The sequence below is a fragment of the Vanrija albida genome, assembly GCF_041260175.1.
Source record: "Vanrija albida strain AlHP1 chromosome Unknown contig_3, whole genome shotgun sequence".
Taxonomy (NCBI): Eukaryota; Fungi; Basidiomycota; class Tremellomycetes; order Trichosporonales; family Trichosporonaceae; genus Vanrija; species Vanrija albida.
Window position 1 is genome coordinate 2201223 of NW_027191422.1, and position 25663 is coordinate 2226885.

The 25663-nt window shown below is 64.3% G+C and overlaps 12 protein-coding genes across 12 annotated transcripts; 5 read left to right on the forward strand and 7 right to left on the reverse strand.

Annotated features, from left to right (window-relative positions):
- Positions 1 to 1427: 1427 nt before the first annotated feature.
- Positions 1428 to 2761, reverse strand: Q8F55_004145 (uncharacterized protein; the record flags this gene model as incomplete). Its single annotated transcript, XM_069352668.1, has 5 exons — positions 1428 to 1559; positions 1597 to 2184; positions 2236 to 2556; positions 2592 to 2702; positions 2735 to 2761. 5 exons carry the CDS (start codon positions 2759 to 2761, stop codon positions 1428 to 1430), a joined length of 1179 nt encoding a protein of 392 aa, XP_069210086.1.
- Positions 2762 to 2935: 174 nt separating this feature from the next.
- Positions 2936 to 3769, forward strand: Q8F55_004146 (uncharacterized protein; the record flags this gene model as incomplete). The annotated part of the gene is made up of 3 exons (XM_069352669.1): positions 2936 to 2948; positions 2981 to 3020; positions 3055 to 3769. 3 exons carry the CDS (start codon positions 2936 to 2938, stop codon positions 3767 to 3769), a joined length of 768 nt encoding a protein of 255 aa, XP_069210087.1.
- A 331-nt stretch (positions 3770 to 4100) lies between these two features.
- Positions 4101 to 5767, reverse strand: EGD1 (Nascent polypeptide-associated complex subunit beta; the record flags this gene model as incomplete). The annotated part of the gene is made up of 5 exons (XM_069352670.1): positions 4101 to 4393; positions 4441 to 4617; positions 4925 to 4985; positions 5294 to 5309; positions 5748 to 5767. 5 exons carry the CDS (start codon positions 5765 to 5767, stop codon positions 4101 to 4103), a joined length of 567 nt encoding a protein of 188 aa, XP_069210088.1.
- A 68-nt stretch (positions 5768 to 5835) lies between these two features.
- Positions 5836 to 7426, forward strand: Q8F55_004148 (uncharacterized protein; the record flags this gene model as incomplete). Its single annotated transcript, XM_069352671.1, has 2 exons — positions 5836 to 6088; positions 6126 to 7426. The coding sequence occupies 2 exons, from the start codon at positions 5836 to 5838 to the stop codon at positions 7424 to 7426; spliced, it is 1554 nt and encodes a 517-aa protein (XP_069210089.1).
- Positions 7427 to 7777: 351 nt separating this feature from the next.
- Positions 7778 to 9547, reverse strand: Q8F55_004149 (uncharacterized protein; the record flags this gene model as incomplete). Its single annotated transcript, XM_069352672.1, has 4 exons — positions 7778 to 7953; positions 7990 to 8901; positions 8940 to 9417; positions 9452 to 9547. The coding sequence occupies 4 exons, from the start codon at positions 9545 to 9547 to the stop codon at positions 7778 to 7780; spliced, it is 1662 nt and encodes a 553-aa protein (XP_069210090.1).
- A 295-nt stretch (positions 9548 to 9842) lies between these two features.
- Q8F55_004150 (uncharacterized protein) lies at positions 9843 to 10523 on the forward strand (the record flags this gene model as incomplete). Its single annotated transcript, XM_069352673.1, has 3 exons — positions 9843 to 10039; positions 10087 to 10214; positions 10395 to 10523. The coding sequence occupies exons 1-3, from the start codon at positions 9850 to 9852 to the stop codon at positions 10521 to 10523; spliced, it is 447 nt and encodes a 148-aa protein (XP_069210091.1). The 5' UTR covers positions 9843 to 9849.
- A 477-nt stretch (positions 10524 to 11000) lies between these two features.
- Positions 11001 to 11678, reverse strand: Q8F55_004151 (uncharacterized protein; the record flags this gene model as incomplete). Its single annotated transcript, XM_069352674.1, has 3 exons — positions 11001 to 11086; positions 11293 to 11399; positions 11596 to 11678. The coding sequence occupies 3 exons, from the start codon at positions 11676 to 11678 to the stop codon at positions 11001 to 11003; spliced, it is 276 nt and encodes a 91-aa protein (XP_069210092.1).
- A 239-nt stretch (positions 11679 to 11917) lies between these two features.
- On the reverse strand, positions 11918 to 15604 carry PRP22 (DEAH-box ATP-dependent RNA helicase prp22; the record flags this gene model as incomplete). The annotated part of the gene is made up of 2 exons (XM_069352675.1): positions 11918 to 15436; positions 15485 to 15604. The coding sequence occupies 2 exons, from the start codon at positions 15602 to 15604 to the stop codon at positions 11918 to 11920; spliced, it is 3639 nt and encodes a 1212-aa protein (XP_069210093.1).
- Positions 15605 to 15889: 285 nt separating this feature from the next.
- Positions 15890 to 17884, reverse strand: ILV3 (dihydroxy-acid dehydratase ilv3; the record flags this gene model as incomplete). The annotated part of the gene is made up of 5 exons (XM_069352676.1): positions 15890 to 17340; positions 17385 to 17509; positions 17562 to 17576; positions 17635 to 17711; positions 17753 to 17884. 5 exons carry the CDS (start codon positions 17882 to 17884, stop codon positions 15890 to 15892), a joined length of 1800 nt encoding a protein of 599 aa, XP_069210094.1.
- A 1283-nt stretch (positions 17885 to 19167) lies between these two features.
- On the forward strand, positions 19168 to 20176 carry Q8F55_004154 (uncharacterized protein; the record flags this gene model as incomplete). Its single annotated transcript, XM_069352677.1, has 2 exons — positions 19168 to 19343; positions 19468 to 20176. The coding sequence occupies 2 exons, from the start codon at positions 19168 to 19170 to the stop codon at positions 20174 to 20176; spliced, it is 885 nt and encodes a 294-aa protein (XP_069210095.1).
- Positions 20177 to 20858: 682 nt separating this feature from the next.
- Q8F55_004155 (uncharacterized protein) lies at positions 20859 to 23911 on the forward strand (the record flags this gene model as incomplete). The annotated part of the gene is made up of 2 exons (XM_069352678.1): positions 20859 to 20874; positions 20924 to 23911. The coding sequence occupies 2 exons, from the start codon at positions 20859 to 20861 to the stop codon at positions 23905 to 23907; spliced, it is 3000 nt and encodes a 999-aa protein (XP_069210096.1). The 3' UTR covers positions 23908 to 23911.
- Positions 23912 to 24156: 245 nt separating this feature from the next.
- On the reverse strand, positions 24157 to 25423 carry SHO1 (Transmembrane osmosensor; the record flags this gene model as incomplete). The annotated part of the gene is made up of 6 exons (XM_069352679.1): positions 24157 to 24189; positions 24269 to 24799; positions 24843 to 25011; positions 25062 to 25082; positions 25131 to 25239; positions 25279 to 25423. The coding sequence occupies 6 exons, from the start codon at positions 25421 to 25423 to the stop codon at positions 24157 to 24159; spliced, it is 1008 nt and encodes a 335-aa protein (XP_069210097.1).
- Positions 25424 to 25663: the final 240 nt, after the last annotated feature.

Genomic DNA, 25663 nt, shown 5'->3' on the forward strand with positions numbered 1-25663 from the left:
CTACTCTCCCCCTGTGTCGCGCAAACCTTGTCTGGTTAGAGACACCACATGGTGAGAAAATGTTTGTCGCTTGGTGGCCAGCCAGGTCGCTGCCAGGTGGCAGTTGGCGCAGCGCGGTGCCTTGTCCCTTGGCCGAACCATGCCGCCCTGGCAAGGCACAAGTCTTCCTCATGGCCCGACCGGACCACTTGTCGCTGCCCCTCGCCTCGCCCTCGGCATCTCGCTCGCCTCGTCGTCGTCCGCGTCAGCATCGCTGCATGGAAAAGTCGAGCAAGCAGCAGGCAGCAGCCTCGACGCGTGCTCCTCCCCGCCCCGCCTGTGACTCGACTTGCCTGCTACTGCATGCCGCTGCCGAGCTCTGCTCGCCCCTGCGGCTCAGGCTCGGCCCCCAGCCCGTGCTCGCAGGCACCGCGCCAGGCTCACTGCGGCGGAGAATTTCTGCGTCACCGCACCGGGCAGTGACGACGGACCTGGCCTGGACGTAACCATTCCGGGTCCACGGTCGGTCGGAGAGTCAGCCAGCCAACGCTACCCTCTACGGCCACTGCTCAAGCTGCCTGCTGCTGCTCGTCTCGTCAGGTCGCAGTGCCTTGGGGCGTGCTCTTCTGCATTCTATTTCGAGGGTCGCCCCGTGGCTGCAAAGGGTCACTCGGTCGCAGCCTCAGCCTATAGCCAGCTCAAAGCCCGTCCGCCAACCCTTCCCCTCGTCCTCGCCCCAGTCCCCTTCCCCAGCCCCACCCCCGAACATGGCCACACGGCGCCTGAGTGATCCACCTGAAACAGACGGCGAGCCAGCGCCGCCCCGCTGTCGTTGCCACAGAGCCCGTCGCCCCGCGTGGCGCCCGCTAGTGTGGCCAAGAGACGCACATCCCGCCGCGTCCCCTAGGCCACTCACCTGTGCACCTGCGGCATGCATCCATGTTCTGTTGTTCGCCGGCTGTTCGCGGGCCTGAGTCGAGGCGGTGTGGTAGCCTTCCAACACACCGCACACACCGCACACACCGCACTACACCACACCCACACGCCGATTCTAGGGCCCTCGCGTCCTCGCCCGCCGGCCGCAGCTCGGCTGCCCACACTCTCGTCACCTGCGTCTACTCCGGTCAAACCTTGTTGCTTACGTTGTCCGGCTTCCGGGATGTCACCGCCCACCAGACGCCCACCCGGCTCCAAATGGACGGGTTGGCTACGTTATTGCGTCAGCAGCCCTGGCATGTCGAGAGATCGTGCAGCGAGCCTCCTGCACCGAGCCCATACCCCCTCGTGTTAATTCCGATCCGTTCGCGGGCGGGCAGCCAGCACGCCGCCGCACACCTCGCACCTCGCTGCTAGCTGAAACGCTGGCACGCGGTATGATTACTTTGTTACATATCGATCAGGGAGATTGCTGCTTGCGTTGCTCGCCCCGTGCTTGTATTACAGTGCACCTACCACCCAATGCGCACGACGGCCCGGCCCACGCCGCGCACCCAGTCGTGCACGCGCGTGGTCCAGCCGCCAAGCCCCTCGACGCGTGCCACAAAGCTGTCCAGCCCGCCGCCGACGCCAAAGTAGAGCACCTGGAGTCAGTCAGTGGCAGCGCTACCCATCACCCACCTTTGCAGCGACGAGCACGACGGGGTCAGAGGCCACGAGCGGCTCCTTGCTCCAGTCGCCGACGCTCAGCGCCTCGAGCGAGTCCTCGAGCGCCTGTGCCTTGGGCGCTGGTGCCGGCGCCACAGCCGCACGGAGCACGTCAATCAGCGGGCCGACGCTCTCCTCGGCGTAGATCGTCTCGGCAGTCAGCACGAGCTTGTACTTGTCCTCGTGTGCAAGCTCGACCGCCATTCCCGACCAGTCGCCGTACGTGAACACGAGGTCGATGCCGTGCTCCTCGAGCAGCGCGGTGAACGCCGACACGAGCGCGGGCGTGACGTCGAGTGTGCCGGCACGGGCCGCGTCGAACGGCCGGCGTGGGGCCTCGTCCTCGTCCTCTTCATCCTCGTCCGCCGCCGTCTCAGCTGCCGCGCGCGCCGACGCAGGCAGGAACGGCAGCGCAGCGAGCACGAGGTTGGGTAGGGTCACGAGCGAGAGCACGGGCAGGTTGTAGTCCTGGAGGTGGAGGGTTGTGCGGGCGGAGCTCGGCGCCGCGGCGAGGAGCGAGCGGAGGAGGTAGGCCGATGGGAGGCCTGTGCCGCAGCCAATCTGCTCGGCGTCAGCTCCACCATTCTCCTGTGCGCGGCATTCCCAACCCACCTCGAGTACGCGCGCGCCCTGCACCCACGCGCCGACGTCGGCCTCCTCCGCCTCGGCCGTGCGCTTGCCCTTCCCGCCCAGGCCGCGCGCGAGCACTTCAACAAGGTCCACACCCCCCTCCCAGCTCTTGAGCCCGCCCTCATACGTGCCGGGGATGAGGTCGGTGTCGGCGTCGACGTACTCCTCGCTCGTTGACGCCGCCGCGTCCTCGCCCTGCGCGAGCTGGAAGCGCGCGTCGTACAGGTCGCGCCGGAGGAGCGGGGCGCCGCCGAGCGGGTGCGCGAGGGGCGAGTACGAGAAGTTTTCTGGCAGCGTCGACAGCTGGGCGTTAGTTGGGGACCGGGCTCGCGGCGTACCAGGTCGGGCAGGGAGATGCGCTTGCACGGCTGCGGGGGCGCGCGCGGGGTCGAGGAGGACGCGGCGGCCTCGACCGCGGCCGGCACGACGACGGTGTCGTCCTCGTCGTCCTGGCGTCAGCGGGGAAGCACGCTGCACCCACAATGTCGAAGGAGAACTTGAACGACATGCTGCTGCGATGGAGAGTGGCTTCAGACTCAATGTTGACAGCTCGCGACCAACTTTCCGGCGACCTCCACCCGTCATGGCCGAATATTTTCCAGCTTAGCCTGCATTGATCCCGAGATTTCAACAACTGGGTGGCCACAACTCTTGGCTCGACAACAACACTCCACAAAGAGCGATGGGGCACAAGCGTAAGCGCCGCCGCGGAACGCGCTGACGGCAGGCGCGAAGAAATCCGTGCGCGACGCCGAGCGCGCGGCCAAGTGGGTCCCACCCCCGCGCAAAGCTAACCACCAGGGGCTTCAACCTTGCGCCGTCGGCCTCGGCGCGCGACGACACGCCCAAGGGCGCGATGCGCATCTTCAACGCGGCGAAAGTGCAGGCTGCGTGGCGCGCGCGCGGCGGCACCAACAGCGAGGACACGGGCGAGGTGCGCAAGCGCAAGCGCGGCGACGACGACTCCAAGCCCGCGCCAAAGAAGAAGGCCGAGCAGCCCAAGATCGGCGAGCACGAAACGCTGGGCGAGTACAACCGGCGCGTGGAGGCGGCGATGAGGGGCGGCGTCAGCGCGGCCATCAAGGCGGCCGAGTCGGCCAAGGGGCAGGCGGTGCGCGACGCCAAGGCGGCCAAGAAGGCGCGGCGTGAGGCTGCTGCCGCGGCCGCGAGCGGGAAGAAGGCCGACGACGACGCCGAGGAGCTCAAGCCCAACCGCCCGGCGGTCGAGTTCGCCGCCGCGCCGGCCCGCAAGCGCCTCAACGACGTCGCGCAGGCCCCTCCCTCGCTGCCCCGCATGCGCGCGGCCGTCAAGGCCGGCGCGGGGGGCGGCACGTCGGCGTGGGCCGCGAGCTCGGCGTCCCGCACCCCGCTTAACGCGGGCCAGGCGCGCCTCATGGAGATCGAGCGCGAGCGCGTCATCGCACAGTACCGCGAGATCAAGGCGCGCAAGGAGGCCGACCGCGAGGCGGAGCGCGCGGCGGCGGCGGGGGGGAAGAAGGGGGCCAAGGGCAAGTAGACTGTTGTATCATAGCATCATGCGGACTCGGCATTGTGGGCGTGGTGCACTGGGGCGAGCGGGCGAGCATGTGCTGCGCCTCGAGGTAGCTTGCAGGTGGTCGTACATGTCCTGACACTTCTCTGCTGTCGCAGTCTCACAACATCACGTCAGCCAGCCCGCCCACGCCCGCCGCCACATACGGCTCGCCTCGCGCTGCGCGCTCGACTCGCCGATCGCTGCTGCTGCAAAGCTTCATGCGTGCTTTGTACAATGCGCTTGATCTCCTGGCGCCATGTGCCTCGGCGCCCCAAATCTCCTCTGCATCTAAGCAAACGCACGGCGCACCAGCTTAGTCGAGCTGGTCAGCCGCAACGTCGTCCTTCTTCTCGGCCTCGTCAAAGTTCTCCACCAGGTCGGGGATCTCGTCGTCGTCACCGCCGACCTCGCCCTCCTTCTTCTCGCCAGTGGTAGCAGCCTGGCGGGCAGTAAGGCTCTGGTATGACTCGGCCAGGCGGCGGAGGTTGGCAAGCGAGTCGGGGCCGAGCTGGTTGAGGATGCCGGGGACAAGCTCGGTGAGCTCCTTGGTCTGGCCCTGGCCGTAGATGGCGAGGGTGTTCGAGGGGAGCGCAGCGTGGACGGCGACTGGGTGTCTTAGTTTCCAGCTGTGCAGCATCCAAAGCCCTACTCACCCTTGGGGGCGCCGAAGTGGAGCACGTTGCCGTCCTCCTTGAACATGTTGACCTCCTCAACACCAGTGATGGGCTGGACACCAAGCTTCTTGAGAGCGGCCTGGAGCTTGCGGTCGTCACCCTGCGAGGCAGTCACCGACTTCTTGACGACCTTGCGGCGGGGAGTACCCTTGCCACCTGTATAGCGCACGATGTGGAAGGGTCGTCGAAATGACGAAAGGAACAAGCACGTCAGCGACAGATACGCGGCTTGGACGCCTCGATTGCGACAAACAACAGTGCCGGCGGGCCAGAGGCTTGCGCGCCTCGCGCCTCGCCCTTGTCGCACCAAGCCGGTGACAGTCGACTTTTTGGTCGTGTGCACAGGCCAGTGATTTCAGAGTCGACCACCGCCGGCTCGCCTTCCTTCCCCCGACTCCTTTCGTCCGCCCGACTCGTCTCCGGCACCGCCAGCTTCTCCTTCCCTCATCCGACCAGTACGCACCGATGCGGACCTGAGCCTGGAGCTTGGCGATCTTCTCCTTGTCCATGATGATGTGTGAGGACTGGTGAGACAAAGTTGGGGCGGGGTGGAGGTGTCGTGAATGGGACAAGCCAGCGGAACGCAGCGAGTGATGGGAAACAGCCGGCCAGGTTGTGATTCGTCGCGCACGCCAGTTGTCGTTTGCCGTCGCAAGCGCAGTCGCGAGCGATGATGAATGGAATGTTGAAGGTGTAAAAGAAGCCGGTCGAAGGGGGTAACGTAGTAGCCGATGTCGATGGTGAGCAAAGAGGAGAGCTGGTCAGCGACTGTGGCTAGGCTGGGGGGTTGCGCGAGGTGCTGCAGCCCTAGTGATGGAGCTGTTGTGCTCACCTGAAGCCCGGTTTTGCTGAGTAGAAGGTGGGATAAGATAACACGAGGCAGGCTTTGGATGTCGAGTTGGTCGCTGGAGGTTCGGTGGGTGTGGTGCCGGCTGGCCGTCGCAGCGGGCCTGGCTGGCTGGCTGACCGACTGACTGCGTGCTCGACGCTGGCTGGCTGAGCTGGCTCCGTTGGCTGGCAGGGAGACTGCTACGCTGGGTGAGAGCTTGTGAGAGCGGGACCAAACCCCCCCCTCCACAGTTGCGGCGAAATGGCCCTGCATGTCTGCACTAAAATCAAATGCCGGTTGTGGCACTCTACACGCGGTTGACTTTGAATCGTCATAGTCGCCGCCCACCAGCACTGTCCCATCAGACATGCCTTTACGCTCGCCCACCGGGACGCTCGACCAAAACATTGCCATAACCCGCATCCTATCTCTCTTGTTGCTCACTCCGACGGGTCACGTCTCTTCTTTCCACTCCATCGCGAGTAGCTAGCTGCCTGCTGCTGCCGCCGACGTCGCCTGCTTGCCGCCTGCTCGTGCAACTCAGCATGTTCGCGCACGCACCAGCACCCCATCTCGCCCGCCCGCCAGCAACGGCACGCCGCGGCCCAGTCGGCCGTGACAAGGAGAATGCCGGCGTCCACCTGCCCGCCAAGACGCCCATGCGCGCCCCGCTCGGCGGCGGCGGCGCGCCCTTCAAGCCCGGCACGGCGGGCCCGAGCCGCATCCTCGGCGGCAAGACGGTCGAGCGCAACGTCCTGGCCCCCAAAGGCAGCGGAAGCGCGCCCATCGAGGAGATTGGTGTGTACGCGGGCCTGGTACGCGCTGACAGACCCAGAACCGAAGCGTCTGTTCCAGGTGACCAAGACGCCTGCCCCCGCGCCGCAGCCCCAGCGCGCGCATCGCACGCCGGCACCCCAGCGCCAGAACACGCTCCGCACGCCTGCACCGGCGCGCGGCGAGCCGATCGGGCCGTCCCCTGTTCCTCTGCCGTCGGCGCAGCGTACGCGTCGCCGCTCGCGCTCGCGCCTGTCACTTGCGTCCGCCGGTCCCGGCACCCCAGACATGTCGTTCCACAAGAACCACCAGTGGGACCAGGAGGTGTCCCTCGACAGCATTCTCGAGGCCGACGTCGAGGGCGCGCAGCTGGCCGAGATCCTCGAGTACTATGGCGAGGACGAGTACGCGATGCCCACCGCCAAGGACATGCCCTATGTGCCCGAGTGGGCCGAGAGTATCCCGGATCCTGTCGCTTCGATGAAGGCACTCGGTACGATGCGTCCCATGTTCTACGCCCCGCTGCCAAGCCCGCCGCCCGAGCTCGAGGACGTTGAGTTTATGCACGTCGCGCTGGTTGACGACGGCGAGCTGGAGGATGACCTCTTCCGTAAGCCCCGGGCCGCGGCCAAGCCCCCGGTGCGTCCCCTCGGCGCGCGGGCGCCCGTCCCCTCGATCCGTACGACGCGCCCTGCGTCGGCAGCTCCCCGGTCCGGTGTGGCAGCCCCGACTTCGATGCGTACCACGCGCCCGGCGTCGGTCGCGACGACGGCGACCACGAGTCGCCCTTTGGTGTCGCGCCCCGCTTCGACGGCCTCGAGCCGCCCAGCCACGATCTCGCGTCCCCCCTCGGGCATCACCACCACCCGCCCGCTCGCCATTGCGCCGCGTACCGGCCGCCCCGGCGCGACGTCGTCGTTACGCCCGCTCGCGACGGCCGGCTCGGCCCGCCTCGCGCCGCCCGCTGCGTCGCGCACCCCGTCCAACCCGTCGTCCCCTGCCTCGGACGCGTTCGTGTTCGACTCTGCCGCGTTCGATCTCGACCTCGACCTCGACTTTGACGCCCTCACGCCCGACCTGACGCCCGACCCGTCCCCCAAGCGCGCCGACTCGGCGACGCTTCCCATGTTCCGCCAGCAGGGCCCGGCCGACACGCCGACCATCGACGACATGCTCGCCGAGCTCGCCGTCGCCAACTTCATGGCCGCGGGCGGCGTGTCCAACTTTGAGGCTGAGGGCCTGGCCCCCCTCTCCAACACCCCCGGCGCCCAAAACCACTTTGACCACGTTAGAAACGTGTACGGCGTGGCTGCCCTCGAGGCGGCCCACATCGCCGCCAACAAGCGCGATGAGCGCAGCTAGCCACCCGCCGCTGGACAGTCACTTGGGCTCTAGTCACCCATGTCCCACGACCCGACCCACGAACTCTGCTTCCCTTTGAACACTGGTTACCTGTCTACCACTTGTATTTTATGACGCCCGACGTCCAAAACCGTTGCCTGTATCACGCCGTTGTACCAGTTCCTTGTCCAAACGCCAGGCGTTAGTTGGCCATGCATGATGTGCTGATGCTGTCCGACGGACTGCGAGCCCTGTCCCTGGCCTACAATCTGGCGATAAAGCCATGCATGATGTCGAGGATGACCTGGCCACACGGCCAATTGCGAGGATATACTACTACTGCTGCTACTGCTTCCTTGTCACTTCTACGTCTTAGAAAATGGGCGCGCTCGTCGGCCCCGAGGGCTGCTGGGTCTTGTAAATGCTCGGCTTGGGTTTTGGCGCCGCGGCCGCCGCGCCATCCTTGGCCTCGGCGGGCTTGCCGTTCGCCTTGTCGTTGTTGCGCGCGCGGGGCTGGCCGTCCTTGGCCTGGCCGTTGGTGCGGGGCTCTGGGCGTCAGTATGGTCCAACACTCGGCAACTCACGGCCACCCTGCGCGCCGCCACGTCCACCGCCACGGGCACCGCGCGCCGCGCCGCCGCGTCCGCGAGCAGTCGACACGCTGCGGCGCACCGTCTCGAACCCGTCGCTGTCGACGGCCTGGTCACCACCCTGCGCCTGCGCCTGTGCCTGCTCCTTGGGCTGGCGCGGCCGGCCCTTGCCCTGCGTGCGCTCCTTGCGCGGCTGCGATCCCTCGCCGTCCTTGTTGCCGGCCTTGTCCGACTTCTCGGGCTTGTCACCCTTCTCGGCCTTCTCCCTCTTCTTGCCGTCGCCGTTCTGCGGCTTGCGCTGCGACGGCTTGCGGTTCTGCTTCTTCTTCTCGCCGTTGGGCGCCGGGGACGCCGTGCCGGAGGCTCCGGCCGTAACCTCGGTCACGGTAACCGTCTCAATCTGCTGCGTGATGACAGTCACGCCGTCGGCGCCGGCGAACGCGGCGCGGAGCTGCTCGGCCGCCTCGTGGTCGTCGGTCGTCTCGTCCTCGGCGGTCCAGTCGAGGGGCGTGAACGGCGTCGAGGTGGCGGTGGGCGTCGTGGCGAGCGACTCGGCGGGCTCGTCCATCTCCTCGCGCTCAATGGGCTCGACGACCTCGTACTCGACGTGCACCTCCTGCGTGACAACCTCGAGCTCGTCCTCCTGCAGGAAGTTGAGCGCAGCACCGCGCGAGAAGTTGGCGAGGTGCGGTGCGACGACGGCGGGCTCGCCAAAGTCAAAGGTGCGAGCGTGGACCTGGGGGGTGCGGTGGGGGTCAAACTCGACGTCGACGTCGTCGGAAAGGATCTCGGAAGCGTAGTCGCGGGTCGACTCGGCCGCCTCGACGCCGGTGCTGCCGACCTCGGTCGGGTCAGTCTGCTCGCCCGGCTCGCCGAGAAGCAGGAGAAGGCTGCGAACGCGGTCATCTAGAACGTGGTTAGCAGGGTCGCTGGCACCGACGCACCTTCGTCGTCGTCGAGGCCTGTGCGCGGCGCAATGAGGCCGGACAGCACGTCGTGGCCGGACTGGCCGCCCGCCAGCAGGTCGTCGTACATGCGGCCGACGCGGAGAATGTCGGTCGCGAGCACCTGGTCCTGGAGCGCATAGGGCAGGGTGAGGGGCGCAAAGGTCAGGTTGGTGTGGTCGTTTGGCCTGGCCGGGTGGAGGAGTGAGTGGAGCTGGAGGAAGAGGGCGACCTGGGACGCGATCGACAGGGTGTGGTCGCGCACGCGGTCGGCGACGCGGGCCTCGAGATCGCGCTCGGCGGCCTCGCGCAGCTCGCGCGTCTTGGCGGCCGCGACGAGCTCGGCGTCCTCCACCTGGCGCGAGAGCTCCTCGAGCTCGCGGCTGGCGGCCTCGAGCTGTGGGAGCGCCGCGAGGCCCGCGACCTGGTCGGCGTTTAGGGTGTCGGCCGGCTTGTCGGCGTACCCGCGAAAGCGGACCTGGGCGTTAGGTAGAACGGGGGTGCGCACGCACAATCTTCTTGTTGAGCGGCTTGAGACGCCTGGAAATGAGCTCCTCGACGGGGCCGCGCTCCTTTGCGGGGGCGCCGGTGGCTTCTGGCGACGACATTGTGCGTGTGTCGCTTAGTGTCGAGGTGGGTAGGATGTGGATAAGAGTAGGTTTGGTTTGTGGGATGTCGAGTGGTTGTGAGTGGAATGGATCGACGAGGATGGAGGGGGGCGAGGGGGAGAGGGAGTGGGCAGGCAGGCAGCGACGAGTTGGTGGTCGCTCGACTCGTCTGATTGGAGCCCCGCGACACGCATCAAACGAACATTCCAGTCACGTGAAGCGCCCGCCGTCCGTCGTCGTCGCTCAACCCAGACATCCCAAGGCCTTACTGCTGTCACACCCACCCACTCACTCACACCACCATGTCCTTCCAGCTCCCAGCAGGCATGCGCCCGGCCCAGCCCCCGTCCGGCGCGCAGGGCGGCAACGGCGGCAACGGCGGCGGCAACGGCGGCCAGGACGACGAGGAGCGCCGCGCCCGCGCCGCCCAGCAGGAGGAGATGAAGCGCAGCATGATCCAGGCCATGCTCGAGCCTGCCGCGCGCGAGCGCCGTGAGTCGCCCCCAGCGTGGCCGTGCTGTCCGCTGACGCCGCCCCAGTCTCCCGGATAGCCCTCACCCGCCCGCAGCTCGCGGCGCAGGTCGAGGCGCTCCTCGTGCGCATGGGCCAGCAGGGGCAGATCCGTGGGCAGGTGTCGGACGACGCGTTGAAGGGGCTGCTCGAGCAGGTGAGTGTGCGAGCGAGCGCAGCGAGCGGCGAGTGGCGAGCGGGGGGAAAGGCGTCGTGAGGCAGCAGCGAGTGGAGTGGCGATCGGCCGTCGGCCGTCCGCCGCCAGCTGCTTCTCGCCGCTCGCTGTCCCCTCGCCTCACCGCGCTGCAACCCATAACCTACACCACTCACACCCCAGGTCTCGAACCAGGCCGCGCCCAAGCCCCAGGCGCCGCAGCAGACGTCGGCGCGCAGCCGCACCCTCGGCTCGGGCATCACGATCCAGCGCAAGCGCGACGACTCGGACTCGGACGAGTATGACTTGTAGGCGGGCCGTGGGCTGCGAAGCAGCCTGCGGGCTCGGCACCTGGGCGACAGGCGGCCGAGTGGCCGCGGCAACAGCGCAGCGCTGGCGAGGGCATTGCCTCGACTGCAGCGCGCCGGCTCGTATTCATTTCGCGCGAGCGATTGTGATGTATAATCTGTCGTGGCGGGGGCTTGCAGCGGCCGCAGTGGTGTTGCGGATCTTGCTAGCCTTGAGCGCCAGGACATGACCGCGGCCGGCGGAGAGCACTACACTGCGCCAGAGGAGCTGATCTCTTGACGAAACGAGGATAGGCAGCACTCCATGACCGCGGTTCCACAACAAGGCGCCCAACAGCTGAGCCACCACCCTCTCGAATGCCCCTCGCTTCCATGCACTCTTCCATGCACTCCCCCTCACGCCCACCCTCACGCCCACGCCCACCCTCACGCCCACGCCCACGCCCCCCACCCCACCCAACCACGCGTGCATATCGTTTCTCTACTGGCCGGCGAGCTTGGCAAGCGCGGCGCTGACGTCGTTGGCCGAGAAGTTGTCGAGGCCGGTCTGCGACTCGACTCCGCGCTCTGAAGACGCGAGCGCAGCGAGCGGGGGCATGGGCGAGGGAGCGGGAGTGGGAGGGGGAGGCAAGGGGAGGGCGAGGGGGGAGAGGGCGAGGTGAGGGACGGAAACGGGCGAAGGCAGACCAGGTCGACGGCGAGGCAAAGGCGAGATTGAACGAGAAGCACATGTCAGCTGGCGCCCACGACCACTCCCCCCCACCCCCACTCACCAAAGCGCACAAAGGCGCGCGGGGACACGCCCTGCGCCTCGCGGATGAGCACCTTGACGTCGGGGTTGGACGCCTTGAGGGCGGGGTAGGACGCCGAGATCCATTGCCTGGGGTGTGAGCGGGGTTCCGGGGCTGGGATTGGGGTGGCGCGCGGCGGCCTGGCCGCGTGCGCTGGCCCCGTGTGATCATACGGGTGCCGCCTGCTTCCCAGCCAGGCGGGGCGACGGCGACCTCGCGACCAGCACAGGAGAGGAGGGAGAGAGCAGGAGCCAGCTCGCGCTCGCACCCCCCCACACCACTCACCTCACGCCGGCGGACGCGGGCGAAGTCTGGCACAGGTGCACGCGGAGCTCCTTGACGGCCTTGGGCAGCTGCTTGAGGGACATGGTCGTTTGCTGGTGGTCTGGGTGGAGGAGACGCCGGTTTGAACTGGCTCGGAGGTGGTTGGAGGGTTGAGGGCGTGAGTGGTGAAACGGGAGCAAAATGGCCAGGCACACGGCTCGACATGTAAGATGCTGACCGTTGCCACAAGAGACCGACGCGCAACGATACCATCAACAGCCACAACCATGCAACACAATCCATGCGCCACGCCCCATGCCATACTGAAACAACACTATACACCCTATCCAAACGTCTGCGACGACCGCGTCGCGCGCTTCTGCTTGGACAGACGCCACGAGTCCTTGTCCTCGGCGAACCGGTCGAACAGGGGCTCAATCTTCTCCTGCTTTTTGCGCTTGCTGATCTTGTTCAGGTCGGCCACCTTGAAGAATGTCGGCGCGACCTCAGACAGCCACTTGGGCTCAATCACCGTCACCTGGTGCATGTACTCCTTGGCCGTGAGCACCAGTTCGTAGTAGATGCACCACTCTGGCGGCCGCTGGAAGATGGCGCTCGACGGGTGGATGCTGACGGGCGTGCCCTCGACCAGCGTCTTATAGCCCTCGACCGGGTCCTTCTTGGCCGCGTTGCGGAAGAAGCCAGAGCAGATGGCCATGCGCACACGGTTGTAGTTTGTGCCACACGACACAAGCTCGTGCTTGTATCGCTCCATGATGCCGACGAGCTGCTTGCGCACATTCTGCGCAGTCTTGACGGCACGCGTGTGGATAAAGTTCTCGAAACACCACGGGTTGCTGAACTTGGACGCCTTCCAGCCGTTGTACACGGCCATGAGGGTGAGCAGGTCACCCTCGGGCTGGTGGAACTTGGCCTTCTTGGCGTCGGCCTGCGACTGCTTGTCCTTTGGCCGGTAGAACACCTGTCCACCGGCTTGGAGCATGGCGACGATCGTGAGGGCTTCCTCGGAGCATCCGTAGTCGACCGATTTGATGAGCATCTTGCACAGCATGGGGTCGAGCGGGAAGTCGGCCATCTTGCGTCCGACACGCGTGAGGAGACCCTCGTCGTCGAGCGCACCGAGGGCGTACAACTGCTCCAGTGCAGTCAACATGGTGGCTGCTGGTGGCGGGTCCATGAAGTCAAAGTTGATCAGGTCGTTGATGCCCATCGCCTTGAGTGTCAGAATCGTCGACGCCAAGTTGGTACGCTGGATTTCGGGGATGGGGTTGGCCAGCATTTCGTTGCGGTACGCGAGCTCTGTGTATAGGCGGTAGCACTTGCCAGGGCCGGTACGACCAGCACGGCCAGAGCGCTGGCGGGCTTGTGCCTGAGAGATAGGAGTGACAATGAGCGAGTCCATGCCGAGCTTGGGGTCGTAGGCGTTCTGCTTGGAGAATCCTGGGTCGATAACGTAGTAGATACCGTCGATGGTGATACTCGTCTCGGCAATGTTGGTGGCAATGACACACTTTCGTGCACCCGGGGGTGGCGGGTCGAAGATCTTGGACTGCATCTCGGACGGAAGGGCGGCGTAGACGGGCAGGATGATGAGGTCGGGCACTTGTGGTCCCAGCGCCTTTACTCGTTCGAACAGCACCTCGCATGCGGTGTCGATTTCTTCTTGTCCTGTCAAGAACAGAAGAATGTCGCCTGGAGGCTCCATGAGATGGATCTGCAGGATCGTGATGAGCGACGCCTCGAGGTAGTCGGGCTCGGGGTCCTTGGTGTACAGGATCTCGACGGGGAAGGTACGACCGGGGATGGTGAAGATCGGGCAGCCCCAGAAGTAGGTGGCAAACTTCTCGGCGTCGAGCGTGGCCGACGTACAGATCAGCTTGAGGTCCGGACGGCGCTTGCACGCCTTCTTCATGAGACCGAACAGCACGTCGGTGGCGATCGTACGCTCGTGCGCCTCGTCGAGCATGATGACCGAGTACTTTGAGGCATCCGGGTCGATGAGCAGCTCACGGAGCAGCATACCGTCCGTCATGAACTTGATCCTGGTCTCCGGGCTGGTCACGTCCTCGAAACGGACGTTGTAGCCGACCTCGCCACCAAGGCGACAGCCCACCTCCTCCGACACACGCTTGGCAACCGACACAGCGGCAACCTTACGCGGCTGGGTACAGCCGAGCTTGCCGCGCTCGAGCAGGCCCTCCTCGGCCAGATACTGGGCCATCTGGGTCGTCTTTCCCGAGCCAGTGTCTCCGACAACGACGAGAATCTGGTTCTCGCGAACAGCCTTGACGAGCTGGTCCCTCAGCTTGTAGATGGGCAAGCTCTTTCGCTGCTCCTGAATGCTCAAGCTCGTGATGCGACCAAACGTCATCGACTTGTTGGCCGCCTTCCAAGCAGGCGTCTCCTGGGTCTTCTTGTTCATGAGGTTGCCGCGGAGATCCGACGCGAACTGCTTGTCGCTCTGCTGCGCCATAGGGTCAAGCCATGGCTGGTTGACGTTGCGTGCCTCCGAGTCGGCCTGATCATTGGCCTCCATTCGTCGCATGTCGGCGCGCTCCTTGGCAAGCTGGCCACCTGCCAGAGCAGCACGGTTCATCGATCCGTCAGGCGCCTTGATAATCTTGATTGGCGAGATGTCGAGAGTGATCCTCGTCTGGCCAGCAAGGAAGGCCGGCTCCTTCTCGTGCACCTCGATGTCGATATCCTCGTCGATGCCGTTGTCGCCCGCCGTCATCGAGTAGTCGTCGTCCAGATCGGGGTAGTCGGAAGCGCTCACAGCTCCACTAGCAATAAGCTGCTTGATCTCGAACCGCTCCGGGCTCGACAACCGCTTGGCCGAGCCACCACGTCGCTCGTCGACGTGCAATAGTGGTGTCGAGTGCAGTGGCGCAGAGTTCGCACCCGTCCCCACACGTGCGGCGTGTCTTCTCAACTCATCGTCGACCTCCTCCTGTGTCTTGATCCGGAGATGAGGCGACATGTCCTCACCAGTCTCCTGGTTGACGTCCTTCATGCTCAGCCCGATCTTGTCGCCAGCCACAGACATGACCTTGACCTTGACGGGCTGGTTCCGCCTGAGGAGGTCCGATGCCGACTCAACACGCGAGCCGCTAATGTTGGACACGTGGACCAGGCCCTCTGTACGCCCAGCAACACCCTGGAGGAGCACAAAGCCGCCAAAGTCGCGGACATTCGAAACCGTGCCGTTGTAGATCTTGTACAGCACTGGCCTGTCGTCGAGGCCTGGCCGTCCACGGCTGGGACCGGCCCGTTCATCGCGGTACGAAGGCGCTGCCTGGCCTCCGCGCCCTGCCCATCCATTGTCGCGGATACCGCCGCCGCTGTCGCCGTTGCGGTCGTCGTACGAGTCGCGGCCGTGCCCCCGGCCGTTACGGTCGTCCCGTCCGCGGTCGTCGTAGCGCGAGCGCTTGGCGGATGGCTCGCCGTCGATGTAGTCGTCGCTTGTAGGCCTGTTGCGTCGCGACGCCGCATCCTGCAGCTGGCTCATCGTCTTGTCCATTGAGAAATCCGGCAGCTTCTCCTCGTGGTCCTTGCCCTCGCGCTCGTCGAGGTACTTGTCCTCGGGCATCCACTCCTGATCAGGCAAGCTGAGACCGGGGAACTTGCGCGCCTGAAGAGACTTTTCGCCGGTCCCACCCTCCGCCTGCGGCTTGCCAGCCTCGGCCTTGGCCTTGGCCTTCGCCGCCTTGCGCTTGTACTTGGGGTGCATGGTGACGATCAAGCGGTCGAGGTTCTTGATGAACGAGTCGGGGAAGTCGGCGCCGATGTCGTTCAGCTTCTTGGTGAACGCTTCGAATCCTCCCTTGCTTTGCTCGTGCATCTGGAACATCAGCATGCCGGTCGTGGTCGAGGACGAAGGGCTACTCACGGCAATGACAAACTCGGCGAGGTTTTTGTCCTGCAGTTTGGTGTGGTTGAACAGCTCCTGCTGCACTCGCGTGACGAGCGAGAGCAGCTCGAGCTTGTACAGCTCCTTGTCCGCGCCCATGGTGAGGTGTGGATTGGTCAGATGCTGAAGAAAGAACAAATAACACCAAGTCGCGACGATGACCTTTCAACTTGTCAACCTCCATCTCGATCCATCACCACCCATTCGTTGCCACTGGAGGCATTTCCACGTCATTGTTTCTGCCGCTTATCACTCTGCAACCACAACTCCTCAACCCTTCCGCTATCTGCTCCTATGCATTCTGTCCTTCGGAAGATGGGGTATTACTTAACTAATGCTTTGGTAGGCCTGGTATATTGACCCTTTTGTGTCTGTTGTACAACCTTACAGGTCCGTAACACAGCCGTGGCTGGCGTCCGAGACCAGCTTGGCGTACTTGTAGAGGGTACCCTTGGAAACCTTGAGAGGAGGGGCAACCCACTTCTCCTTGCGGCGGGCAAGCTCCTCGTCCGAGACATCGACCGAGATCGAGTTGGCCTCGGCGTCAATGGCAATGACATCGCCGTCCTGGACGAGGGCGATGGGGCCACCGACCTGGGCCTCGGGGACGACGTGACCGATAACGAAACCGTGCGAGCCACCAGAGAAACGGCCGTCAGTGAGACAGGCAACGTCGTAGCCGAGACCGGCACCCATGATGAGCGAGGTAGGCTTGAGCATCTCGGGCATACCGGGGCCACCCTTGGGGCCGAGGTAACGGAGGATGACAACAGTCTTCTGGCCCTTCTTGATGGAGCCAGACTCGACGGCCTTGACAAACGAGTCCTCGTCGTCAAAGACACGGGCCTTGCCGGTGAACTGGAGACCCTCCTTGCCGGTGATCTTGGCGACCGAGCCTCCGGGGGCGAGGTTACCCTTGAGGATACGGATGTGGCCAGTGGCCTTGATGGGGTCGTTAATGGGGCGGATAATCTCCTGGCCCTCCCAGAGCTTGGCGTGGGTGGCCATCCACTCCTCGCAGTTCTCGCCGAGGGTCTTGCCAGTGACGGTCATCTGGTCGCCGGTCATGAGGCCCTCCTTGATGAGGTAGTGGATAACCGAGGGGGTGCCACCGATGGTGTTGATGTCCTCCATGACGTACTTGCCCGAGGGCTTGAGGTCGGCAAGGAAGGGGATGCGGTCCGAGACGCTCTGGAAGTCGTCAATGGTGAGGTCGATGCCAACCGACTTGGCGATGGCGATCAGGTGCAGGACGGCGTTGGTCGAGCCACCAAGAGCCATGGTGAGGACCATGGCGTTCTCAAACGCCTCGCGGGTCATGATGTCGCGGGGGAGAATGTTCTTCTCGAGGAGGTTGAGCATGTACTTGCCGACCGAGTCGCACTCCATGAGCTTCTCGGGGTACTCGGCGGGGAACGACGACGAGCCGGGGAGGGCCATGCCGAGGGCCTCAGTGGCCGAGGCCATGGTGTTGGCAGTGTACATGCCACCGCAGGCGCCGGCACCGGGGCAGGCGTTGCGGATAGTCTCGTAGCGGATCTCCTCAGCCTCGGGGGTCTGGCCCTCCTGGAGGTAGCGGCCGTAGGCCTGGAAGGCGGAGACAATGTCGACCTGCTCGACGGGGCGGCCAGTGGTGCCACCGCCGCAGTGTCCGGGACGGATAGTACCACCGTAGACCATGAGTCCGGGGCGGTTAAGGCGGCCAAGGGCGATCAGAGTACCGGGCATGTTCTTGTCACAGCCGGGGATAACGACCATGCCGTCGAGCCAGTGGCCGCCGGCGGCAGTCTCGACCTGATCGGCGATGAGGTCACGCGACTGGAGCGAGTAGGTCACTGGAGTGTGAGTACGGGACGCTGACCTCGAGCTCGATACTCACTGCCGGTAGTGCCCATCGAGATACCGTCGGAAACACCGACCGTGCCGAACTGGTAGCCAGTGATGCCGGCCTTGGTGAGCGACTTCTTGACACGCTGGCCGAGACCGAGGATGTGGGCGTTGCATCTGGGCTAGGTTAGACAATGTCTGACGCGCCTGTCGCAGCTGCACGACTCACGGGTTACCCTCATACCTGTTGAGGCTGTTAGCGCCTGATATCGTCCCGAAACGCGAGCTCTCTCTCGACTCACCAAACGGAAGCGACACCGACCATGGGCCTGGCAAGGTCCTCAATGTTGTCAATGCCCTCGGTAGCGTAGAGCATGGCCTAGGTCCGTTAGCGAGTGTGGGCCGTGCGCCGGGACATACCTGCGAGGCACCCTGGGCCTTTGGCTGGGTGATCTTTGCAGAGTAGCGGTTGAGGCCGGCGTGGGCCGTGGCCGAGGACGAGAGGTGGCGCCTTGCGGCGGCGCCGGAGAGCGCCTTGGTGGGGTTGAGCATGGTGGCGTGTGTGAGAAGAGATGCGTAGAGGGAGGAGTGATGGGGCAAACGTCTGCAATGAGTGATGTAGCCGGCGGTTGACCACTGACGTCCCGACCTGGAGCCTCAGACCAGACTTTTGCTCTGCCTGCCTGCTGCCAGGAGTTGTTCTGTTCGTCATGACTCAAAACTCGGCCGGGCCCGTTGACAAAATCCAAATCGGCCGGGTTGGACGGCCCAGAACACCAATTAGCGTAGCCCCATTGACAAGGCAAAATGGCGAATACGTGTAATTAATCCTCGCCCTCTTGATACCATTATCAATTATTAATGACGTGGGATGGGTCGGCTTCGGACGGCAGAAGCCGGTGACGGAACCAAACACTACACTCATTCACCGGAGGCAATACATTGACCCATGTGCGGCTTCTTGACCGATAACCGCCTTTGACAGGCCCTTTCACCTCAGCTGGCTTGGTCTCGCCTAACGTAGGAGCTGAGCTAAACGATTGGCCCATTCACCGTATTGTCCAGGGCCTTGAGCTGGGGCTGGAAGAACTCGAACGCATTCCACCCGAGTGACGCAGTTAGGAGCGGACAGAAGTGACAGAAGGGACAGAAGGGGCTTGCGGAACATCGTTGACGGGAGTGGAGACGAGCGGCCACCAATCTCAAACCCTTGCGCTGCCGCCTTCTGCCGCCCTTGCGAAACGTGAAGTGAGACAACGGCAGCGGCTTGGCGAGCGGCATCTGCACATGGCCGAACGACCTTAACCTTCATGGTTGCGGCGACAACGAGTGCCTCTGACCAGTGAGGCGGACTTCACGGCGGCGGACTTCTCGGTGGCTCGGTGGCTCGGTGGCTCGGTGGCTCGGTGGCGGCGAGCGCCACCACCGTCACCTATGAATCCACCGAGCTCCCGAGCTACAAGTGATTGCCGGTCGGCGCACTATAATCAATCCAACTGGGATCCAAGGCACCTTTCCAGCGTGGGGTAGAGTCCCATACCACGGGGCGCCCCGATCGTCAATGGCATCCCTGGAGCAGTTACCACATTGTGCGCAGATCCGAATCCCGCCCATGCGGTCGCCGCATTCCTCTTTCACTTGCCACAGTTGCCATGCTCAAGATCCTGTACTAACTGAACTCTGCAGCAGGACGATGCCCGAATAGGTCGGATGAATATCGTACTTAAAAACGACAAGAGGTGACGGTCAACTTCTCCCCAGCAACGACAACCGCCTCGACCCCTTCAGCTTCTTCCGACTCCTCGCGCTCTCCCGACACTCAAAGAGTCACTACAATGCGCCTCAGCTGGATCGCATCCGCCCTTGTGGCGTCGACCGCCGTCATGGCCGCCCCGGCCGTCGATGAGGTTCAGATCGCCGCTCGTGCCACATCCGGCGTCAACGACTACAACTGCAAGCCTCAGGCTGGCAAGGACCCAGTCATCTTTTTGCACGGACTCGGCGCCCCCAGGTAAGTGCAAGGCGGAAGCAGCCTACAGTGGGTGCCACTGTAGGGAGCCGCCCACTGGAACGGTGAAGCCGCGAGGAGCAAGGCCCCCCCCCCTCCACCCCCCGCGCGATCGCTGACCAAACAGCGGAGTGAACTGGTTCACCAAGGCCCCCATCGTCGCCGCAAACGGCTACTGCGTGTTCACGCCGCAGTACGGGTCGGTCAACCAGATTTGGTTCGGCTTCGCGTCGATGAGGTCGAGCTCCAAGGAAGTGGCGGGCATTGTCCAGAAGGTCCTCGCGGCCACCGGTGCCAAGAAGGTCAACATTGTCGGCCACTCGATGGGCACGACCGTCGGCTCCTACTACATCAAGTTTGACGGCGGCAAGGACGTCGTCAACCACTTTGTTGGCTTTGGCGCCAACTACAAGGGTTCGACCCTGTACGGCGTCAACGCGCTTGTCCGCACCATCCCTGGCGTCACTCCCGCCCTCCGTGCCGTCTGTGCCAGCTGCGACGAGTTCCTCCCCCCCTCGCAGTTCCTCACCGACCTCCAGGCTGGAGGCGTGAGCGTCCCCGGTGTCGACTACACGACCATCGTGTCCAACCTCGACCAGATTGTCATCCCCTACACCAGCGGCCTGCTCCGCGAGGAGCCCGCAGTCACCAACATTGTCATCCAGGAGCAGTGCGGCCTGATTCCTGACATTGCGGGCCACCTTGCCCAGGCTGTTGACCCCAACGTCACTGCCTGGATCCTCTGGGCCCTCGGCGGCAAGCAGGGCAAGATCCCTGGCTGTATCCCCAACCTCATCCCCTTCAAGCGCGACGACGAGTTCATTCTCGACGCCTAAGCGGGCAGCACCGAGACTGTAGAAAACATGTAGCCTGTAGAGCAAAATGGAAGTCATATGACTGTTGGTTTGTGATGTAAGCGCCAGGGAGGCTGGGCATGGAATGCGACCGTCGTACAACAGAGCAGGAGAGTATCGTCCATGGAAAGGTAGCAGACTCTCGGAAACCACCGAACCGCCGACGTTGTGGTCGCCGTTGTTGCCGAAGATAAGTGCGGTTAGGCGTAGGATGCTTAGCACTGCGGAAGCGGGAATGCCCTAAGTGAGACAACCTTAGTTAGGCTGTTCCAGTTCTCTGGCTCGCAGCGGCGTTCAAGCATAGTGCTGATGGTAGCGTTGGCGGCCCAACACATGGTCAAGAGGTAGTCACTTGTCGTCGTCTGCGCGTCGTGGTGGGATTGTTGATGTCCATCGCCGAGCAGCGGGGAGGACGGGCATGGGTGTGGGGGAGACCGGTGGAGGTTGAGGCACGGAACATAGGCGTGCGTTACTCATTCGGCGCCTGACCACCACGTGATGGCGTGCCTACACACCTCACACCCAGCGTCACTGCTCGCTGCCAGCGATGCGTCGCGCCTGGCAGCCTGCCTCACACCCGCCGCACTATCAATCGCACCGGCAGCCAGCCAAGCCATCCGGCATTCATCCACCCTTCCCTCACACCACATCTCCACATAGCATCATGGAGGAGGCCGAAGGTGAGCCGCACGCCCGCCAGTGCCGCCCGCACCAGCTGACCCGCGACAGAGCCGGCTCCGTCTCTCACAGACCTCCTCCAGGCGACGGCGTCGTCGCGGCGCGCGCAGGCGCCCGACCTGGCGTCGCCCGCAGCCTCGAGCTACCTCGACGAGCTGCTCGCGCTCCCGCTCAAGTCGATCCTCACCGAGGCGTCGGCCATCTCTGCCGAGGCCGCGTCGGTCGAGAGCGAGCTCACAAACCTCTGCTTCCGCGAGTACCCCACCTTCATCTCGGTGCACAAGTGCTCGTCGGCCGTCACGAGCGCGTTCGATGACTTCTCCGAGTCGCTCGGCAACCTGCTCGATGCGGTTCCCGCCCTCGAGGAGGAGTGCCGGACGTTTGTCAAGAGCACGAGCGGCGTGCAGAACACGCGCGCCAAGGCCGCGCTCGTCCAGGAACACCAGGACAAGCTGTTCGACCTGCTGGAAATCCCCCAGCTCATGGACACCTGCGTGCGCAACGGATACTACCAGGAGGCGCTCGAGCTCGGCGCACATGCTGAGCAGCTCGTCGCCCGGTACCCTGGTATCGAGCTGGTCCAGGACGTGGCCAAGGAGGTCGAGGGTGTGCTCCAGCTCATGCTGGTACAGCTGCTCGCGCTTCTGCGCGAGCCCATCAAGCTCCCCGCGCTCGTCAAGACGGTCAGCTACCTCCGGCGGTTGAGGAGTGTCGACGAGACAGAGCTCGGGCTCGTGTTCCTCATGTCGCGGTTGTCCAACTTCCGCACGCATCTCGCTGGCCTCGATCGCGACCGCCCAGACCCGGTTCGATACGTGCGCAAGTACGTTGACCTGTTCCGCGAGCACATCTTCGACATCATCTCGCAGTTTTCGGCAATCTTCCTCGAGTCGGTCAGTGCGAGCTCGGGCATCGCGGCGTCCCAGCTGGCTTCGTTTGTCGGCCAGTGCGTCCAAGAGCTCGTCGATCTCGTCGCCAAGCAGGTGCCCAAGGTGTCAAACGACAGCGCATCGCTCTCGTCGATTTTGGTGCAGCTTGGCTACTGTTCACTGGCGTTTGCTCGCGTCGGCCTCGACTTCTCGGCGCTCATCACCGAGCCGTTTGCGGAGGCCGTGCAGGATGCGTTCTCGCAGACGATCGACGCCTCGACCAGTGCGCTCTCCGCCACGCTGGCACAAGGCGCAAAGGCTGCTGCGCACCCGTCCCAGACGCTCATGGCACACGAGTACCTCCAGCCTCTGCTCGCCTCGGACTCGCCCCTCGGCTTTGTCAAGTGGGACGGTACGTTTGAGCACCTCCCCACAGACCTCGCCCGCTTCCCTCCCCTGGCCATTCTCGTCAACGGCCACCTCTCCGCCCTCAACTCGCTCCGCCTCCTGGCACCACTCTCCCTCCACCCGCTCCTGGCAGCGACGCAAGGCGCGTCCCTGCGGATATCAACTGTGGCCATCACACAATACGTGCAGCAGCTGGCGGCTCTGGGCGATCACCTGAGCGATGCCCCGACGTCACCAACCCGCTCATCAGGAGGAAGGGCGCATCTTATCCGCCGCAACTCTGAGACGCAACTCACGCCCGAGGCACGGACAGCCAAGCGGCGCGAGACGCGCTGGGTGTGCTCAGCGTTCGCCGACACATGGGTCAAGGTCGTCGTCCCGCTGCTCATCGACGCGCTGAACCGCGGCGTGTACGACAACGAGGGACATGTCGTGTCGCCGTCCAAAGAGCTCCAGCAGTCTCTCGATGCCTTGTCCGCATGGGTCGATGAGCAGGCGGACGAGAAGGTGCCATTGGCGATCAAGACGGGTGCCAATGGGGCCGGGAATGGCCACGCTAGGACACCGACGGGCTCGGGATCACCCAGTCCTGTCCTTATCCTCGAGGAGGAGGAGGTCAAGGCGAAGGTCGTCGCCTCTGAGCCCGAGGAGGTGGCTGAGCCTGCTGAGCCTGCTGTTCTGGAAGAAAAGGTGGAGGACTCGCAACCCGCAACCCCAGCGCCAGCAGCAGAATCAGAACCCTTGCCCGCCTCCGAGGCGCCATCGTCACTAGCCGAGCCCAAGCTCTCCGAGGCCAACGGCTCTGCCGCGAAACCCGCGTCGGTGGACGAGGTCGAGGAGGTCGAAGAGAAGCTTTCGGTCCTTGCCGTAACCGAGAAGGTCATGAAGGAAGAGGCACCCGTCGCAGTGGACGTGGAGTCGGAGCCTCTCGTGTCTGAGAAGACGGTCCTAGTGGATTCGGTTCCCATCCCGGAGGAGGCAGCACCAATCCCGGAGGAGGCAGCACCAATCCCGGAGGAGGCAGCAGAGGCCGTCACCGAGGTGGCGCAGGAGCCACCATCGAAGACAGAGCCCGCCCCGACTGAACCCGCACCAGCGACGGAGAATGAGCCCGAACCAGCACCCCCTGCCGATGCGACGACACCAACACCCGCACCAGAGTTATCAACGGAGACATTACCAAAAGAGGCTATCCCCACAGCGACGATAACAGCATCCGAGGCACCATCAGCAACGGCACCAACAACAGTAGACGCAGCCGACACGACAAAGATCGCAGAGGAGAAGGGCGAGGAGTCAACACCACCACAGGAGCATGTTGCCGAAACCACGTCTTCGGCCCCTGTCGCCAGTGCGGGTGCCGCCACGCATGGCGACGACGCAGTCCCCACGGACGCGTCCAAACAAGCTTTGCGGGAACCTGCCACGGCACCAGTTGATGTTTTGCCCGTGGCTGAAACGGGCGGAGCGGCCACTGTTCCTGAGCCCGTGTCACAGACACCTTCCATTGTTCCTTCACAACAACCCGACGACGCGTCACATCATGTAACACCACCTCCACCACCCGCAGACGACGCGCAAGACGCGTCGGCCGCCGACACGCCAGCCGACACAACACCCGCGGCCGTGACCGACTCGTCGGCGCAGCCGTCTGCAGCAAACTCGCGCGCCGCGTCGCCAACACCGGGCGATGCGCCGAGCACGAGCGGAGGCGGGGCCAAGAAGAAGAACAAGAAGAAGAAGAAGGGCAAGAAGTAGACGCTGCTGCTGCGATCGGCACTGTTCATGCATTTGGACTATTTATACGAGTTGTAGACGTAACTGACGTGCGGCTCATAAGACATGTACACCTGCTCACCGTGCGCCGTGTACCGCGGGGTAACATGGGCGCGCGGCCGCGCTGTCGTCGCGTACGCATGCGCGCTGACACTCCTCCACTCTGCGGGCACGTTGGTACATTAAAGTCTAGCGTGATGGCTGCGACGAGCGCTGCGGCCGGTGGCCAGATCAAAGCAGAGAGAGGTAGTTGGACGGGGCGATCTGGGATGCGTGTGAGCAGGCGTTTGCAGGCACCCGCTACCGAGGTGCGAAGCGAGAAGCAGAGAAGAGAAACACTTACACCGACTTGTCCGCTCGGCGTCCGGACCTGGTACCACTTGCCTGTCGTGTCGACAACGTCCAGGATGTCGCCCTTTGCGAACGAGACCTCGTTCGGGTCGTCGGGTGACGCCGTGTAGGCGTAGTTTGCCTTTGCGCGGTGCTTGTATGTGACGTTGTCGACGCTTCCGCCGACGACGCTAAAGTCGTCGCGCGACGCCGTCGTGTTGACGTTGGCTTTGGACGCGACCGTGTCCATTGTAGGCGCAGACGAGTAGCCGCCAGCGACGCCGTTGAGGCCGTTGGGCGCGCTTCCGAGTGTTGGGCCCATGCCGTAGCCGTTGCCGGTGGGGATGTCGTGCGAGCTCATGCCGCGGTCGGCAGCGCCGTGGCGGAGACCGGCCGACTCGGACTGGTACACGCCGGCCTCGTTGTGCGAGGTGCGAACTGAGCGGCCGCGCGCGAGGCCGCCCCACGACAGGCCGCTGTTACCGTTGAGCACGTGGTAGAGGAGGGAGCCCTCCTCTGATGTGAAGAGGAGGAGCCACAGAATCTGCAGTGTTAGAGGGGGGCGGCATGACGCGTGCGAAACTCACGTCGACAATGGCGAGGATGAGCCAGCCGGCGGCGGTGGCGAGGGCGGCCCCCTCGCCCTTGCTGTAGATGTGCTGGTTGACACCGATAACGGCAAAGACGAGCGAGATGGCCGCAAAGACCGAGATCTGGAGACGGTAGGTCGCGATGCAGTCGGACGCACACGCAAGGCTGTGCTGGTTAGTATGGGGCGGCCCGTCGCGCCGGTGGGGTGCACGTACAAAATGCCGATGATCAGGAAGCTGCGAAGTTATCAGCGGCGGCGCGGGCTGCACAGACTGGCGACTCACAGCTGGACCCAGATGGCGAACCAGAGCACGCCGGCTCCAAGGTTGCCAGGAGACACAGTAGAAAAGGCAGCAGCAGCGGCGGCAGCAGTGGAGTTGTTGCCGGCTCGGACTGGAGCGTGTCAGCGGTAGGCGTGGGTAGGGTACGTACCATCATCGGGCAGCTTGCCGACACGAGCCTGGAGGGCACACTGCGCTGCGAAGGCGACGAGCCATCCGGGGATGCCGAGGGCAAAAGTGACGAGGAGGGTGGGGTGGCGAAAGACGACACCGACGTCGAGGCCGTTGTCGAACATTGTTGCGGGTTTGTGCTAGTAGCAGTAGTAGTAGGAGTAGAAGATAAAAGGTTGTAAAGGGTTAAGACGAGAGGGAGGATATTGTGTGAAAAGGGTCGAGTTTGAGAGTTGGTGCGGCGCGTACAGGACGACCAAGGAGGACGAGCCGCGAGCAGTGCGAACTGCGTCAACAACACGCGCGCCGCCGATGGAGCGAGCGAGCGAGCGACACTATCCGTGCATACAGCCAGCGGCCAGGCG